At 37.2% G+C, this 18,211-nt stretch overlaps 1 protein-coding gene and 1 long non-coding RNA gene across 3 annotated transcripts; one reads left to right on the top strand and one right to left on the bottom strand.

The window, feature by feature from the left end:
* Window positions 1–1,108: 1,108 nt before the first annotated feature.
* On the bottom strand, window positions 1,109–9,495 carry LOC103458194 (uncharacterized). The gene is made up of 3 exons (XR_532554.3): window positions 9,251–9,495; window positions 8,756–8,877; window positions 1,109–2,509 (listed from the first exon to the last, which is right to left on the bottom strand). It is a non-coding gene; the product is annotated as an uncharacterized LOC103458194 (long non-coding RNA).
* On the top strand, window positions 8,768–17,970 carry hnrnpa3 (heterogeneous nuclear ribonucleoprotein A3). 2 transcript variants are annotated; one of them, XM_008398855.3, is made up of 11 exons: window positions 8,768–8,890; window positions 10,927–11,049; window positions 11,154–11,300; window positions 11,389–11,599; window positions 11,698–11,787; window positions 11,894–11,965; window positions 12,114–12,158; window positions 13,316–13,453; window positions 13,527–13,643; window positions 13,742–13,810; window positions 16,833–17,970. In XM_008398855.3, exons 1-10 carry the CDS (start codon window positions 8,885–8,887, stop codon window positions 13,792–13,794), a joined length of 1,002 nt encoding a protein of 333 aa, XP_008397077.1. In that variant the 5' UTR covers window positions 8,768–8,884; the 3' UTR covers window positions 13,795–13,810; window positions 16,833–17,970. The 2 variants fall into 2 exon arrangements, with proteins under 2 accessions (XP_008397077.1, XP_008397069.1); XM_008398847.3 differs by lacking the exon at window positions 16,833–17,970 and adding an exon at window positions 13,913–14,562.
* Window positions 17,971–18,211: the final 241 nt, after the last annotated feature.

Consider the following 18,211-nt stretch of genomic DNA (forward strand, 5'->3'; position numbering starts at 1 on the left):
CTGAGTCAGTTACTGCCTCATCGATCCATCACGGTGGGTTAGTGGTGGGCAGGTGTACTCCGCAGTACTCCCAGGAGACAGAGGAAACACCTGCCCTGTGCTGCTCGGGACTTCATCATCCCGCCGTTCCTTTGTCTCGTTCTGCCTGGAGCTCAACGTCGGGCCACAGAAAACTGTGAAAGCAGCACTTTTGTGCTCGTTTGTTGCTCCGTGCACAGGAATTAAGGGACGGCAAAGATGGTTTTCCCCTGTCTCCCCCATCCTTCCCCCCCCCTTACTTATTTCTCACCCAGGAAGAAGGGACACGCATTGAATGGACCGCACACAATTGCCTTTGGGCTGCACAGATCACTACGAGCTTTTAAAAAGATTAGTCTTACAGGGTGGCACGGAGGAACAAACTACACCTTACCCGAATAATCCTCCTACTAATAAATACATCCAGAGTAATCAAAATGAATACGTCTTCCTCTTACTTGTGTAAAGGTCAATGAATTTCAAAGTTCAATAAGAAATTGCATTGTGCTTACTATTACATCTGAGACAAGTGTGCTGGAGAGGGGCAGGGAGGAGAGTCTATGCTTCTCCTGCTGCAGGCAGTCAATTAGTGCCAGAAGGAAACACAGCACTCCTCTGTTGCTCTCAGCTGAGGAGCTGTAAATAAAGACTTTTATTACTACACACTATCTGTGTCTCTTCTTTGGACATCAATAGGCCAGTGTGCCAGACGGTTTCCAGGCATGGTAAACTTTTCTGTTTTTGTGTTCTTTAAAATGGCATAGAAAGGGATTCAAAAGCAAAAAATAACTAATTTTTTTTATTTATTTTATAATATAGCTATTTCGAATTTTTCCACCATTGGTGTACAGTACACGTATCATTTAAACCCTTGTAGCAGATCTAAATAAAAACAATCAGGAATTTTGGTTAATAAGAAAGGAAGAACCCCAAGAAAAGAAAAAAAGCAACCTAACTTGAGTTATATTGGTGACCAAGTCCCAGGTCAAACTTGCACTCACAAAGCCTTGGCTGTATTTAACACAACAGGACTGGATTATAGGTATGACACAGCATACAAGGTTATGCTAACCAACAAATGGCCAACAAATGTCAAAAATTTATGTATTTTGTTTTGGACTGGGATGGAAACGCACGCAGAAGGAAGGTAGAACTTAATGAAAAGCTTAATTTTATAACAGAAAGTCCAACAAACCAGCATGGTTGAAATACTGGGAGGTATATGAGGCAACAGGAGAGCAACAGGTACGGAAACAAGCAAATCCAACATTGATTGAAAACAAACCATGAGAATGAATACCGGGAGGAGTGACTACTGGGACAACTAGCAGACGAGCCTAATTAAATGATCCCAAAACAGCCACAGAATGGCTGTTTTGGGGAAAAATAAATGCACAAGGTGACTGAAAGAGAACACAAATATGAGTAAACAAAATCCAGATTACTTAGTTCTGAACCAAAGACGAAACAAACCCATTTTTTATAGTGGCAGTCACTTTCAGCACTACACTGAAAAGAAATAGACATTTCCTAAATTAATTAGTAAGAAACCTTTGGGTTAAATTGATCCTATTTAATATTTTGACTCAGTTGTACATAATAACATGTGTTTTTATTGATAAATTAACTTAGCCATGAACATTTATAATTATAACACTGTATTAAAATATTTGATGGTTTTTTTGGGAGGGGAGGAATGCATGTTAGACATGGCTAGCATTAGCTTGCACTAGCTACTCAGCTACGTGACTAGTTATTTTTCATCAACACAACCAATTAGCATGATTATACATTATTCTACCATGTCAGCATTTCATCCTGTGGACGAGGTTCATTGAACTCTGATCCAATTACATCTGAGGAGGCTCCTGCTACTCTCTTCTGTGCTTTAAAATGTAACACAAAGATTACATTGAATTCAAAGTTTCTGAGTGAAAGGATGTGAAGAAAATATTATTCTTGGTTCGATGCACTTTTGATCATTGAGGCAAATTAACGCATTTTATATTTAATTTACATGAGTGTTTTTAATTATTTCATTTCTTACAGCAGGTACAAATGTTGGTGTCTGAAAAACCAAAACACTGTGGAACAGCAACCAACTTTAGCTTCTGAAAAATGTAATCCTGACTCTATTTATATTTGGTGTGATTTACACTCTGTTTCCTTCACACAGAGCAAGAGAGCAGGAAACAGATGCTAGGAATTGTTCTGTCCCTAAATTCCTCAGAGAGAAATTCTTGTCAACACCAACGTGTGAGGCTGGCTTTGTACTTGCATGCGAAAAGGTAGTAGACAGTGACTAAATTGACTCCATGGTTTCCCTGCTCCAAATGTCCATTTCCTCAGAGTTTTCCACTTGCGTACGTCCGTCCGTCCAAGCCCAGGTTAGAGGCGACACGGTTCCCCAGAGGAGTCATGCAGCCAGTCTATGCTTTCTCAGGACAAGGTCAACCTTAACGCCCTCAGGCACAAATAGCAGGGAGGGAGGCTGTATTTGAAAAGAGCATTAGGTTCACAACATCATATCAGTGACAGCATAATAGTAACAATAGTGCAGATGTTTTTAAAGCTAATAAGCAATACTTTAAATGAATAAATCATTTGCAGGCAATATCCCTCAAAGGAGGATTCTCAATGCATCATCTAATAGGTCAATAATAAAAATGCATTCCCTCATAATTATATTAACGGCAAAAAACTAATAGAACAACTTTAATTAGGATTTGGAATTATTGCACATAATCAAGTACCCAGACATTTGACACAGGGGGAAACAGTAATTTCCTATCAAAGAATATTGTTTGACATTTACAAGGTGATATGATTTGCAGCTGGAGGGCCAAGGGTTTCATGGACCATGGCGCCATCTAGAGGACATCCAAAACAAAATGTGATTCTGGCACAACTTTGCTGTCAGTTGAGAGTTTATCATTTTTGCTTTTTTTTTTATCATTTTTGCTTTTTTTTTTTTTTTTTTTATATCTAAGTTCTGAAGTTTGAGTTTGATGAAAGGTTGGTTTATTGGTTCTTAGTAACCAAGTAATGATAAATGCTTAATCATGTCTTTAATACCGATTATGGATTAACCTCTGGAGATTTTGGAGTTTATCTTTTTTTTTTCTGTTTTGCTTTTTGTCACAAATGTATCAGATTATCAAACAAATCTTAAAAGCTGTATAGATAGGCAGATTAAATACAAAAAATAGAATTCAAATGATGGTTTCATTTATTATGGCTCTCCAAACCAACCTGACCGTATGCCCCCTAAACCTAATGACTGAATGTGTCTCTCATGCAGCAAAACTGCCATCAACGTTTTGCAGTAACTGAACATGTATTTCTCGAATTGCTTTGGAAGACTCTTGACCCATGCAGATTTTCTATTAATTCAGCTACAGTGAGGGGATTTGGGAATGAACTTAATCATATACAGCATCTAAATTAGACCGAAACCTGGACTTTGATTATACCACTCCAAAACCTTAAAATATATATATTTTTTTCAGTTATTCAGAGGTGGGCTTGATAGTTTGCTTTGAATCACTGTTCTGCCCAAATGTGGTTAAGCTTCACTTTAGGATTTTAATTAAGCTGAACTTTCTGACAGAATCTTCTGTCACAAAGATGAACTCAACTACAACAAGTTGTCCAAGTCCTGAAATAGCAAACCAGAGCTGAGCAAACTTTGCCTAGTTTTGTCTCTTTGGTTCACATAACTGTTGAGAGTCATCGTGATGTTTTTGGCAAATGTGAGATGTCTCTTAGTTTTGTTTCTTTTTTGATGTTATTTGTTTGTCGTGTTTGGGTTTCTTTTGTTTTGGGGGTTTATATCGGAAGTGTTTTTAGCCTTGGAATCATTTTCCACTTGCTGAATCACAACCATATGATTTAACTGAAGCAAATGAGGCGTGAAGTGTTTTAGATGCTGTTCTGGATTATTTTGTGGCACCTCCGATTCAAACTGTTTCATGATTTCGGAGAATAACTTATGCTGTGGTTCACTGGAGTCTAAAAGCCTTAGAGATGGTTTAAGACTATTTGTTTAAGACTGATAGAAGCCAATGCTTCGTATTTAATCTTAGATTTCTTTTGATTAGGGTACAATCTGTAGCTTTTTTGATATTCTCAAGCCTACTTCATGCTGTCAGACAGGCTCTATTAAATGTATTATTTTTATTCCAAAGGTCTGTCATTATTCAGGTCTGGATTTGGCAAATGAAGTGTAACACAGATTTTCAATGGACGCGATTAATCACAGCTATCTCGTGTTTTAAGAAAGGGAGGGAGTCTTTTTTTTTCAACAAAGGACCCAGCTATTTTTATAAATGAAGAAATTATTTGACAAATTATCGTTTTTCAGATTATCTTCATCTTGTATTAAAATCTAAGCATTCATAAATATAAGTAAAATGATATTTTAAGACAATTTTAAATGTTTGTCAGTGTGCTGGTATTTGGACAGCTTAATATTTCCTGAGATAGTGCTTGTATGATATAGTTTCAGTCACTTATATTGTGAATGATGATTTGGTGCCACCTACTGTTGGATCATTTTTTCTGTCAACAAAGTGAAAAGGCAATCAGAAGAGCCTTCAACACAAAGACCAGCGTTTCTGATTTTTACCTTGGCCTCCTGATAAGACTGAAGGGGAAAAGGTTATATTCACCTCACAGATATTTTGCAGTCACTGGCTCCTCCCTCTAATGATTTACTGCACTTGAATTTTTTGCTGACACGGTTCTCTATAGCTGGCTTTGCGGATTTATAGCAAACTATAATTTGGGGGCGTAAAATAGGAATAAAACTCTTGTTAATTATTTAATCGTGGTTCTGTGGTAAGTACTGCCTTTCGGCCCAGACAAGGATGTCATCCCTCTCTATCTCAGCGGGACATTATATCACTCATTTGTTGCTGAAGAAAATTATGGCCAAGCCCGAGACTGCAGGGTTTTATGGTAAATTGGGGCAGAGAGCACTTTTATGAGCATAATTAACCAACAATTTTGGTCATTTTCTTTTTTATTTAATGCAAATGAACTGCTAATTGAACCTAAATCCCACCTCGGAACACCCGGGATACACATTTGTGGTGTTAAAACAGTAGATGTGCGATTTGGAAAAGTAACACCGTGTGCAGCTGTTTTCCTAAAATGTTTTCTGAAAGTCAAAAGCAGCCTCCACAAGAACACTGAATCGAATTGACCGTGGCCAGCAGAGATGTGTGGGACCGGTGATGTATCTTTGTGTCAGGGGGCAGTTAGGCATAAAGACTGAGGGGGTGTGATCAACAACCAAACAAACATGTTGTGCCGAGGCGAGGGCGAGAAGGTGTACGCCGAGCATCCATCAAACCACATCTGTGAGAGGCTGATACTGCCCTGTTTACTGTTGCTGCAGTCGACTCGCTGAGCTCATCTCCTCCTTGCAAATCCCACACGCAGTGTCTCAGCAATGAGATGCTGCAGCAATGGCTGCTGAGCGTGGGTTTATTGTGGGCACTGGTGGCTCTGGGATGTAAAAAAACAAGCCACCGGGTTTGTTGTGTTTGATTGTCCTACTGGATGCCAGGCCTTTTTACTAAGACATTAATGTAATTTAAAAGGTCTTATATAAAACATTAAAATCTGTTACAAGAAGCAGAGAAAAGACACTATAGAACATTACCTAAATAGCTTAACATTACATTACTGACCATATTTGACTGTTTAATCTGATCAAGTTGCCTATTCTGATTTACATAAGAAGCAGATAAAATATTCCTTGATAGCTAATCTTCATTAGGATTTCACAATTTACAACCTTGTCATATTTATTAGACTATATCTGCAAGCAGCCGGTTCAGATCATACGGTTAAAAGGTCAAGCTTTTGTCTTACCATGAAATGCGTTTACAAATGGTTAAACAGTACGATCATAGAACTCATGTGGCTTATTTTATTATTGAGGGATTTTCACTTTGATTTGATTCACAATGGGTTAAATAACATCTGAAATAACAGGTCTCAGTGAAAGGATAATGATCACAGTTTTTAATCCCAAACACTTAAGACGTTGTTATAGTTTAATTAAATGAAGATCTTCATCCTGCTCTCTCTGTGTAGCAGATATAACATTGTGTCCTCATCTTTGTCTTAATTTGAGTTGCTATAAACTTTTTAATTATCGTTTTTCATGTAATTATAAACAAGGGTGGGCAAGTAGTTTTTCTACCTTTGTTATCAAAAAGTAACTTAATGCCTTACTTGAGTTGCATGTTTCTTGTGTTCTTGTGTTGATGCTCCAGGGTAAATTACTACTTAACCAAGTTTGAGCATAGAGATCATTTTAAGAGCTAGAAATAATAACTTAATCCATCAGTTCTCTTGTTCTATTATTAGGGATGTCCGTGGTTATGCTGCCTTTCATTTTAATAACTATTTCTTAATGTAATACGTTTCTTCCTGCTGAGGCAAGGCCCTGCAATTAAAAGTTGAATTTTTTGATGACCACTCCAAAAACAATGACTTTGTTTTCTCTACTTCCTAACTAATTGATCAGTGTGCTTAGATATAACTATTGGCTTAATCAAGATGGAAAGCTTAAAAGTAGACAGGTGTGTCTGACTCATAAACTAAAACTAAGGACTGTTTCCACAGAATAGGAGTCTGACAACTTAAAGTTCAGCCTGCCATTCTGCTTTTAGAAACTTTAGGAACCACCTGCAGTCTGAGGCTGAAGTGCTCTGCTAGGAATAAATGAAACAATCAGATCTCTGATGTCTGATGGAGCTTAATTACTAAGGGTGTGAGACTACGGAAAATGTGTGAGTGATTTATTATCGTTAAGTCTCCAATACATTTATTATCCAGTAATGGTCAAACAGGGTCCTGTTTAAGCCAAAGACAATGTTCACATGCTTATGCAATACAATACTTTGATATTATATAAGCACAAATATTGTACTAAACAATAATGCCTCAGTGTTTGGGCAAATAACGTAATTGCAGTGGACTAAAAGAATCAAATCAGACATGCTCTTAAATTTGAACTATGGACGAATCATAAATAGTCATCATTAACAGTGTCAGAGAAACATTACCCCTTTTTATTGGGGCTGTATTTTCCTCACATACTACTATAAAGTTAATGACGGACATTGTTTAAACCGTAAAAGTGTCATATATTTTGAAGATGCCAGTCGGCTTCAACAAGGTTAAGTAGCATCTGGCTCATGCATCGTATTTTTTCCAGTCGAGTATCTTTCTTCAACCTGTTCTGAAAATTACAGATGGAAAAATCCTGCAGAACTGCAGCTAAAAAGAATGTAAATGTTTTCTGTCAATATCATCGGATTTGCAGTTTGAAGAAATTATTCCTAAATCCCAATCTGCAAAGAAGTTGGGGGGGATAAAAATAAAAAATTCAGAAATTAATATAAATGTCCCTTTCAGTGCAAATTATATAAGTTTTAAAATAAAAAAAGAGGGTTGTGTTGTTTATTTTGGGGAGTAGAAATAAATTAATGTCCAACATGAAAGAATGCAGAGGGAAACTGGAATTTTGCTGTAGTTTAAAGTCATGGCCACTTACTGGCAATTTACTTTACAAAGAAGAAGTCTGAACATGCATTTTAGTTTGTGTTGCATGTTGCACTTTCCTCCATAATTTTTTTATGGTATTGGGAGTAACGAATTATCTTAAGCTATTCATTTCAGTGCACTATTGCTGTTTGCACTCAGCACATTAGAAGCAAGTTCAGAGTTCCATAAAATGCACATGTCAACTGATTGATACTGCCTCAACTTATCTCTAACATTTTGTACATATGTCCTGTTCAGACTTTTCATACTCAGAGTCTGTAAGCTGCTCAAATATGCATGACAGGCATAGCTATTGATAAGTTAACAGATAAACTAGCTTATTCATACATTTTAAGAGCACACAATAGAAGTGCGCTTTATTGTCCCATGAGAAATTCAGGTGTACCAGCAGCAAGTCAAAGATAAATTAAAGTGCACATATTCAAACTAAAGTAAAAGATGTAAAAAAAAAGAAGAAAAAAAAAGTTTACAACATAAAAAAATTATACTGTAAGGTTATTAAAATAGCATATTCTGTTTCAAAGAAATGTGTATGTGCAACTGAGTACTGTCATTAAAAAAAGAACAAAGTGTGCATGCAATAAAAAATATTGTATGTATTGTCAGTAATTAAGTAATGAAAAAGCTGTGTAAATGACAGTACAGATATTTGAAATAACATTCCTGCTGTATGCAATAATATTTACCAGACTTTTCCTATTCCAATTCACACAATAACAGTGGAAGACACTTGTGACAAACTTTTTTTTAAAACCAAAGTAAAGCATTAAACTCAAATTTCAATTAGAGTATAATAAAGGCACGAAAAACCTCAACAATTGTAATATATTCATCCACTTATGAATGCATTTTTATTTTTACATTTTAAAAAATATGACATTAGCAATAATTCTAGAATTCATTTTTGTTTCTAAATGTCTTTTCTGAACCCCCTTCCCCACCAAAAAAACTGTGGATATTTTATCTTTGAACACCACTGCTGTTGACACGAGACACACTCAAGGTGTTTTTCATTTTTAGCCAGAAGGTGGCGACAATTCTTATTTTTAAATGACCTCACAAAATAGCAATGACAAGGCTACCAATTATCATACTTCCGTTTTAATTGAACTGAAGTAAAATAATAATACGTATAACAATTTGTCCAACTTACTCAATGCATAAACCAGTCGTTGCCGTCTATATTTAAGGTTTTTCCTGTAAAACGTTTAGAGAAGTGGCACAAGCTGACGTAAGAAGGTCACGTGATACAGTTAACGTCTCCGCCCTGCATATCTGCAAAATGGAGGTAAGATGCTGTTAACCATTAAAAATAAACACATACATGCAGAGATATTCAAAGTCATTGCTTCCATTATGCTAAACAAAAATGTAAGATTTAAGTAAAGGCTGCATGGCGCAATTTCACTACTTCTCGGTACCTCCACTATGCCTAGTAACGCTGTGATTAGCTAACGCTAATGCTAAGCTAACGGCTTCATAATTACTACAGCTAGCAGTGTACCTAAAAAATAATGATTATTTCCTCACTTTAACGCTTAAAACGGACTAAAATATTTATCTTTATATATATGTATCTGTTATATGTTAGTGTTCTAACCCACAGCTCTAATGAATGAAGCAAAGGGATGTTAGCTACTGCTCTTACCGTGCTATTGTCGCAGCAGCCATTTTGACATGAAATACGATGTAAAGGCAGGTGACACTTCTCAAGTTAATTAAGATTCTTTAACGTAATAGCTGAGAGTCTTATTAAACGTAGCTGTTTCCCATTAGTTTTGGTTACCTTCTTTAAATATGAAGGACTGTTTTTCATTATGGGACTCTGCCTGTCGGTAGTCAAAAACAAGTGCCAAGGGCAGTTCCTGCAACATATTAATTGAAATTTAGGTTGATATACGTTTGTCCGCTTTTGCTTGTGCGTCACAGTGATTAAAAAGGTCACCAATAGTGGGGTCCCTAGACTTAAAGTTCTAGTGTTCAGCAGGCACCCTATTTTGTCTGTACAGATGTTATTGCATTACTTTTGAATCGTCTTGACTATTCCCTGAGCATATTTACATAGACCATAGTTCGTAGTGAAACAATATATGCAAGAAAAACATTAACACATTTAAAAATGTTTTCAGTTTTTCTACACAAGATTTATACATAAGATTTTTGATAGTAATGACACATTTTTGAGAATGTGTCATTATTATTCCTGCAAATTAGAAAAGAGTTCAGTGTTTAGTTCATAATAAACGTACAAAATGTAATTCATATTTTATTCCCAGTGTTATTTTTTATTTACGTTTCTGTTGAAACAGATCCCGTCATAGAAAGCAGACTTCATTTGCTTAAACATTAAATCTAAAAAATATGAATTTTTTTTTTACCATTTTTCTTAATCATAGAAAAAAAACTATATCTGCTTAATAGGTATATGGCCCTTCAGTAGATCAGGTATGCTTTTGAAGAAAAAAAAAAAGTTGCTAATTTCAATCCATAGTGAGTAAAAAATGTTTTTGGAGGGAATATTATTAACACATTACAAAATCACAAATTGCTGTATCCACATTTTCCTGTAATAGTAAAAGCTTGATTGGAGTCATTATGGTCTATTACTCTTCTTACACACAAGAAGAGTAATAATTTGTTGAAATGTAAAGACACATTGGTCAGCCTGCCATTTGTCTGTGTGGTGGCCACATTTTAAACATGATCTTCTGAAAGGGTTAACATCAACACAGACTGTATGATAACAGCCTCACACACACATTGATATTTTCAGTGTTGCAGCAACTTTACAGTGCAGTTAAGGCACCATACATTTCACGGTTTACTCTTGTGATAAATTGTCTTGCACAGGGTCAGCACAGCTGGGTGCCTTCTTTTCCCCTTCCAGAGAAAGAGCAGTGTGCCTGTTTCAAAACATCCTGATGCCATCTCTTCAGATCAGTGTTTCTAGAGTAAAACATTTTTAAAATGAAAGCAAAATGAAATTCCATCCTGTAATTTGATAGCACACTGCTGCATGTTAGCACCTGTGAGATTTAGCAACTGAAGTAAAGCAAAATGGTTGTGTGTCAACCTGGAAAACAACAGGCTTGTTTTTTTTCCCTTGTTTATCAATCTATGTAATATTATAATAGTATTCCTATTTATAATGTGAATATTTGTGTTTGAAGGGCACGTCCAGTTATTTCACAAGCTGTTAATGTCTGTGCTCTTGCTTTTTTTTTTTTTTTTTGAAACACTAAAAGTGTCACGTTTTGGTTTTCAACTTCCGTCTCCACTTGCATAACTTTCTGCTGAAATTCTTCTTGCGTTTTGCTTTGAAAGGACCGTGAGGCGAAAGAACCAGAACAGCTCCGAAAGCTGTTTATCGGAGGTCTGAGCTTCGAAACCACAGAGGAGAGTTTACGGGCCCATTTCGAGCAATGGGGATCTCTCACAGACTGTGTGGTTTGTAGATTTATCATAGTCTATTAAAGACTTTCCCACATAGTAATAACACAAGCAATTCACTTGCACACAATTGAATCTGTCTATCTTTATATCGCATTTAGGTGATGAGGGATCCTAACAGTAAACGATCCAGAGGGTTTGGCTTTGTAACTTACTCCTCTGTACCTGAAGTTGACGAGGCCATGAAAGCGAGGCCTCATAAAGTCGACGGGCGAGTTGTTGAACCCAAGAGGGCTGTGTCCAGAGAGGTAAAAATCTACACCTCAAACCAGAAATCAGATGTTACAGCCGTGTTGCTGTGGTTGGCGTTTGCACTCACTAGATTTTCTCTTAAAGGACTCTAACAAACCTGGAGCACATCTGACAGTGAAGAAGATCTTTGTTGGCGGCATCAAAGAGGACACAGAGGAGCACCACATTCGGGAATATTTTGAGAAATACGGAAAGATTGACTGTATCGACATCATGGAGGAGCGCTCCACCGGAAAGAAAAGAGGATTCTGCTTTGTGTCATTTGACGACCATGACACTGTGGACAAAATTGTCGGTACGCTCTTGCTTTAAGTTAGAAAATACATTTTTTGTAAAAAAAAAAAAAAAAATCAGTCTATGATTATATGTTTTGTTTTTCCTTTTTTCTTACAGCCCAGAAATTTCACACAATAAACTTTCACAATTGTGAAGTTAGGAAAGCGCTATCTAAACAGGAAATGAATGCTATATCCAGTAACCGAGGTGAGGTTCACTATGAAATAAAAATGTAAAACTGCAGCTATTTATGCCTGAATTGTAGGTGGGAAGTCAATTGTGTAATGAGTGTTTCTAAAATGTCACCCATCAGGAAGGAGCGGAGGATCAGGAAACTTCATGGGCAGAGGTGGAAATTTTGGAGGTGGCGGTAACTTCGGTCGAGGTTTGTATACGTTAGATGTTATGTTGTTGGCTTTAATAATGATTTGAAAAGAACCTACTTTTGGGTAGAGAAGGTCTGATATGTGAAGCATTTAACCTGGTGCTATTTTAAATGCACTGTTTGACAATAATGTGCTTTTTTTTCCTAGATGGCTATGGAGGACGCAGTGGTTATAATGATGATTTTGACAATGGTATGAAACTTAACTTCAGTATCATTTAGAGTTAAAATAAGTACCACTGCCACCATTATTTCTGTGCAAAATGCTTCAAGTGCAGCTTGGAATGTTTGAAATGAAGCACTGTGAAGTTAATATAAGTAGTAGCTCTCCTGTCTGTATTTCAGATGTCATCTTGCAGTGAGTTTTTAGAAAAGTAATTGAATCTCCAGGATGTTGTAAAACTAAAACTATTTATAATCTGTATCAGCCCCCCTGGTCAGCTGCATATAAAAAACCTAGCATATAAGAATGGAATATCATAGTATTTGATCTAACAAATCAGGAGGGTTCCAACTTTTCACAGACGTTTGCAGTAAAAGGGAGCCAGTTGTGATGAGATCCCGCTCAGACCGCTCACTTAGTGGGAGAGACCTATGCACAGTACATCATGTTCCTATTAACCCATTTATTATTAAGTATATCATGCAAAGAGCAAACTTCATTGATGAAGCTGGAGAAAAGCTCCGTTTATAAGTTTTGTTCGTGTAGATTTAAATTGAACTGTAGAAAGAGCATTTTATCAACAAGGCATAAAAACAGCTGGAGGTCGAGGTCCAATGTCAGTCTGTGGTGTGTGCAAATATCTCTGTGTAGTGTGAAATAATTTTTTGTTGAACAAAATGGTTTCCTCCAAATAAAACGGAACACTCAGTAACAGCTTAGGGACACAAATATTTGTATGCATAATGTACCATTTCTTTTCTTCAAAGGGTTTATAAATCACCAGTTATCACTGGATATTTTACTTAATCTAGAAACAGAATTGGACCTATATACATAAATATTAGGACTCCCTGATGAAGATGTGTAATAACTGCTAATGCAGGGTTATATTTCACCAACATGACCATAACTTGAGTTGTTTTAAAAAGTTAAAATCAGGGATGGTAAGTAACTTCATTAGTACCCATAAGTGGACTGGTCTTGTAAAAGAGAAAGACCAGCTTCTGTTTAAAATGAAAGTAAAGAAAATTAAACTTTTCTATAAGCTGGTACTACAAGTTAGATGAACTATTATTGCCTACATCTTCACAGAGATAGGAACTAATCCTTTATCATTTTGATGATTTTGCAGAGTAAGGTTGTAAACTGTAAGGCAGTACTGAATTGGTCATTCTTTGCTTTCCCAGGTCCGGGAGGAAATTATGGCGGTGGACCTGGTTATGGAGGTGGTCGAGGGGGTTACGGAGGTGGCGGTCCAAGCTACGGAAACCAGGGCGGGGGATTTGGTGGCAGTGGCGATGGAGGTTATGGAGGCAACCGGGGAGGTAAAAATTTTATCCTCGCTTACGCTTACTTACGCTTTGGAGGTATTGCTTCAAATTTGAGTTACCTTTTCAGGATATGGAGGGGGTGGAAATTACAACGACTTTGGAAATTATGGTGGACAGCAGTCAAACTATGGGCCAATGAAGGGAAATAACTTTGGTGGCAGAAACTCTGGTGGACCATATGGTGGTGAGTTCTACCTTGAAAAGTCTGCGTAATCCAGACTTTGAAACACATCTCCGGATTAAGAACAGCATAATTTTATGGTGATTACTCCTTAATTCCAGGTGGCTACAGCTCCGGAGGCAGTGGCGGAGGCTACGGCTCACGGCGGTATTGAACGCAGCATGTTTTCGGTAAGTGGCGTTAAGTCTCACTCCAGCCTCGTAGCACAGTACAGAGTGAGCCTCATGAAAGTGCAGATTAACTATTTGTTCTATCCTGTATCCATTCAACAGGCTTCAGTTCTTAGCAGGAGAGGCGAGGAGGTGAGCAAAGGAATTGTCAGGAAAGCTGCAGGTTACTTTGAGGCAGTCATCTGAAAGCATTAGAGGAACACAGAAGTCAGACTTAACTGCAGCTAAGTCGGAGAAGTTAAAGGAAGAAGGACTGTAAGAACAAGACATGAGTTCAGATGATGCACTTCCCTAATTGTGCTAGATGTTTCCCTGCTGAGAAAGTTATTCCTTTTTTTTGCGTCTAAAGTGTGTGTGTATTGTGCCTATGGTGTTGGGGATAAAGAGCAAAAAAATTTTAAACTTCAGTCCTACATTTTTTTTTACTTTAATTTTTTTATGACCTGGTTTTCTGCCGGCCAATTATTTGTCTCTAAGTTGTTTTTTGTTACATCAGGCCGTTAGATCAGCTAGAATTTCTTCTTTCTGAAGTTATTATGATTTATTCATTGCAAGTGTCAAGTGTATTTTAATTTTTGTATGTAAAGCACAGTATGTAAATCCTTCGTAGTACCAGTGTACAAGTATAAAGAGCCTAGATTAGAACCAAGAGAATCCCTTACTCCTTATGTTCCCAGCAAACCAGATTCTAGATTGTTCACATATTTTCATTAGATTAAAAAAAGACTAAATAAAATTGTGTAGTAAAGTAACATGAGGTTCGGTGCATTATTGGTTCAGCAAAGATTTAAATAAGCCACAGATTATTGTTTTTCCATGTCAATGAAATGTTGGTGTAGCCTGTTCAAATTAACTGGAGGTTTTATAAGTAGTCTTTTCTTTCCTATTTTGTCCCGTTACAACTACGAACTTGCGTGTATTTTGTTGAGATTCTGTATTATACACCAACACAAAGTAGTACATAAGTGTGAAGTGTAAGAAAAAAGATTTTATGGTTTTTGAGGAGTTTACACACAAAAAAATAATGATTATGGCATGCATTTGTATTGAACCCCATTTACTCTCAGGTCCTTGAATTAAAAAAATCGACTTGAAGACGTTGCCTTCAGAAGATGCCTAATTAGTAAATAGAGTCCGCCTGTGCCTAATTTAACCTCAGTATAAATCCAGATGTTCTGTGATTGGCTCAGAAGTCCGTAAGGAAATATTTGTGAAAAATCAGCATTATGAAGACCAAGGAACACAACAGACAGCTCTGGGAGAAAGTTAGAAAACAATCCAAACCTCTTCTGGAGAAGAACTGTTAAAATCTTTATTTCAAAGTAGCAAACCAGCTAAGATGTGGCAATTCACCTGAACTATTAAGGACTAATGAGACCCATGGTTACTCTACAGGAGCTGCAGCGATCTGTAGCCCAGGTGGGATATCTGTCAACAAGACAACTATTAGGCTTCGTTCACACTGTAGGTAAAAGTTACCCAAATACAACTTCGACATCCTGAACAGCATAATTATTTTTTTCTTCAATTAATCGTTACGAACTTCGCAGTTTCACAACAAATTTCTCAATAAGGAAGAGAGCTGGGAGATCAGATGTAAACAACAGACAAAACAGGTTTGTCAGGCACCCAGACGGAGCTTATCATGATGGTGACAGTTATTATTGTGCAATGTCTTCAGATTGTTATTGGTAGAGTCACGTTGACGTGTACTATCCATGTTTTGGAATTCGGGTCACTTGACTCTTCACACTGATATCTGATGGCAGCCGGATTAGAATTACAACATGAACAACCACTCGACGAGCGCTGTTGTGGAAAATAAGCCATCGGAAGTCTCATTTATAGTTTGCCTTTAGCCATTTAGCAGGTAGTAAAAACATAAGCGCAGATAAGACATTTTGTTCACATTCAAAACCACATATGCGGTGTATCGCCGTGAAACCTGGTGGCAGTGTTATTCTTGGGTAACATTTTTCTGAAGTGATTGAAAGGAAGAGCTGTAGAGGGCTATAAAAGGCTCGGCGGTGGTTTACCTTGTAGTAAGACGTTAATCCTAAAACACACAGCTACCGTAACAATGGAACAACTTACATTGAAGCAGATTCACATCCTAGAATGACCAAAGTCCAGACCTTAACCCAACTGAGAAACTGTTGTAAGACTTGAGAAATTATGTTCACAGATGCACTCCATGCAGTCTTAATCAGCTTGAGCTTGATTTTCAGAGTCTAGATGTTCAAAGCTGGTGGATATGCCTAAAAAAGACCTGCTGCTGTAATGTCAGTGAAATATTCTTCTGCAATCTAAAGACTCAGGGAGGATAAATACAAATGTGCTACACTTTTCAGATTTTTATTTGTCAACTTCACCATTATGATTAACTTTGTGTTGGCCTATCAACAATCTAATACATTTACTCTGGAATTTGTTGTTGTAATGAGACAAAAAAAAGTTCAAGGAGTATCTCTTCGGGTGACTGTGGTGTGTATGTTTACATAGAGTGTGTCATTTACTTCTTAATGTGTATAGGGTTAATGTAAAGGGAGGCCCTGACTCTAGAAAACAGCTCATGCAAATGACAGTGTTTGGAGGGGGGAGTAGGACTGAAAGCTACAACCTCCTGCAGTTGGGCCCTCAGCATCGCTAGTGTGGAAGGATTGCAGATGACTGTCAGACAGAACACCTTCATCCCCCAGCACAGTGGACCAGTCAGCAATTTGAGAGAGAAGGGAGAAGGCAGCACGGAGCACAACACCCACGGAAGAAGCTTGCAGTGTCGTTCCTGGTAGTGAGCATCTATCTCGTTTCCAAGGCTAGCTAAGCTCCTCAGCAGATGGTGCTAGCGAAGAAAGACTTAGGTCCTGGACACACTGGAGATCCTGTTGAGTGAGATACAGAAGTTTAACCTCCAAATGCTAGATGTCAGACATTAACAAGAAAAGGGAAGCGAGTATTTCACAGAAAAAGCTGATTGGAGAAGAAGGAGCAGGTAAGAGTAACCACTTTGCTTGATTTACAGATGTGGAAATGGGCATTCTCTTCTTGCTGAAAAAGCTGTAAAGGCCTGATAACATGGGAGGTTCTGGATGGGTAAGACATTTTTTTTGACATTATCAAAGGTTTTCCAATGTCATGTATTAGTACTACTTGTTCTGACTAATCATCTTATATAAAAATGTGTCTTAAAGATTGTTGCCCAGTTTTTGACTTTTGTTCACCAATTCTTGATGTTTTATTACACTATAATTGTCAGAGATCCTAATAGCGGTGAAAACCCATGATTTGTTGGCTATAAAAGGGTACTTTTCTATTAAATTCAGTCAATTTTATCACAACTGTACAAAAGAGAACATGTTTGAACAGATTAGAGTTCATTTGTTCAATTTTGCTAACATTTGCCGAGGTACAGTTGAGATTAAATACACCACAAGTATGCTCAGTTTTTATCTGTTTGGTCTAATTCAAAAAGCATGTTTTAGTTTAAGATTTCAACAGCAAAAGCACCCCGGTAAAGTACAACTTTGCAACATAAACACTAGTTAAAGAATCAAAAGGTCTACACAAGTGCATAGAAAAGCAATGGACAGCATCAACCTTATCACAGTGTGACAAATAAGGGAACAGCACTCTATACATGTTATATTGGCCAACCCTACTCAGGTATAAGTGGCAACAGTTTTTGTTGAATAGCTGGATAGCAATGTCAGGGGGAATGGTACTTATAGGTATTATTATTTAAAGACGTGTTTACTTAAGTAATGTTGAATCTTGAGTTGCAGACCACACACATTACGCGTTTCAAGATTGTCAATCTTTGGAACAAATAAAGTAATTAAATTTGGTGCTCAGTTTCACTTAGCTGGCCAAAAACAGCACTGACATGTTTGTATCTTTAAGTTCACAATAATCCTTAAAAAGAGCCCTGAAACATCAGCATGCCAAACAGGTTCAGACTGATCGTTGTTTTGACAAACCTCTACCTGCAGCTCTGAGCCTGTGCTTTTATAGCGCTATCTGGCTGGAGCAACCTGTTCTCTTGTTACCAACAATGTTTCCCGGCTCGGCAACCGCATGACAGTGTTTATCAACTGCTCTGATTTTCATGTAAATGATGTGATGTGTTGTGTTCCTCTTAATAAAAGTTACTTTTTTCTATCGGTGGTTGTTTTTATTTGTGAATTGACACCCGGTGTGTTGTCGTAGAAGCTCCTTTATTGTGTGAATAATACTTCACGGTATTTCATTCATTCATAATTTATGAGATTCGGCTCACTCACCGAAGACATGTGCGAATCAACTTTCACCTAGAAAACGAATTAAGCTTCCAACAGGTCACAACTTTTCAGCTTTAATTCTTCTACTGCATGTTTTATTTTCCCATCTGATTGTTTTTTTTCT

Source organism: Poecilia reticulata, chromosome 2 (genome assembly GCF_904066995.2).
Source record: "Poecilia reticulata chromosome 2, P_reticulata-male-v2, whole genome shotgun sequence".
Classification (NCBI taxonomy): Eukaryota; Metazoa; Chordata; class Actinopteri; order Cyprinodontiformes; family Poeciliidae; genus Poecilia; species Poecilia reticulata.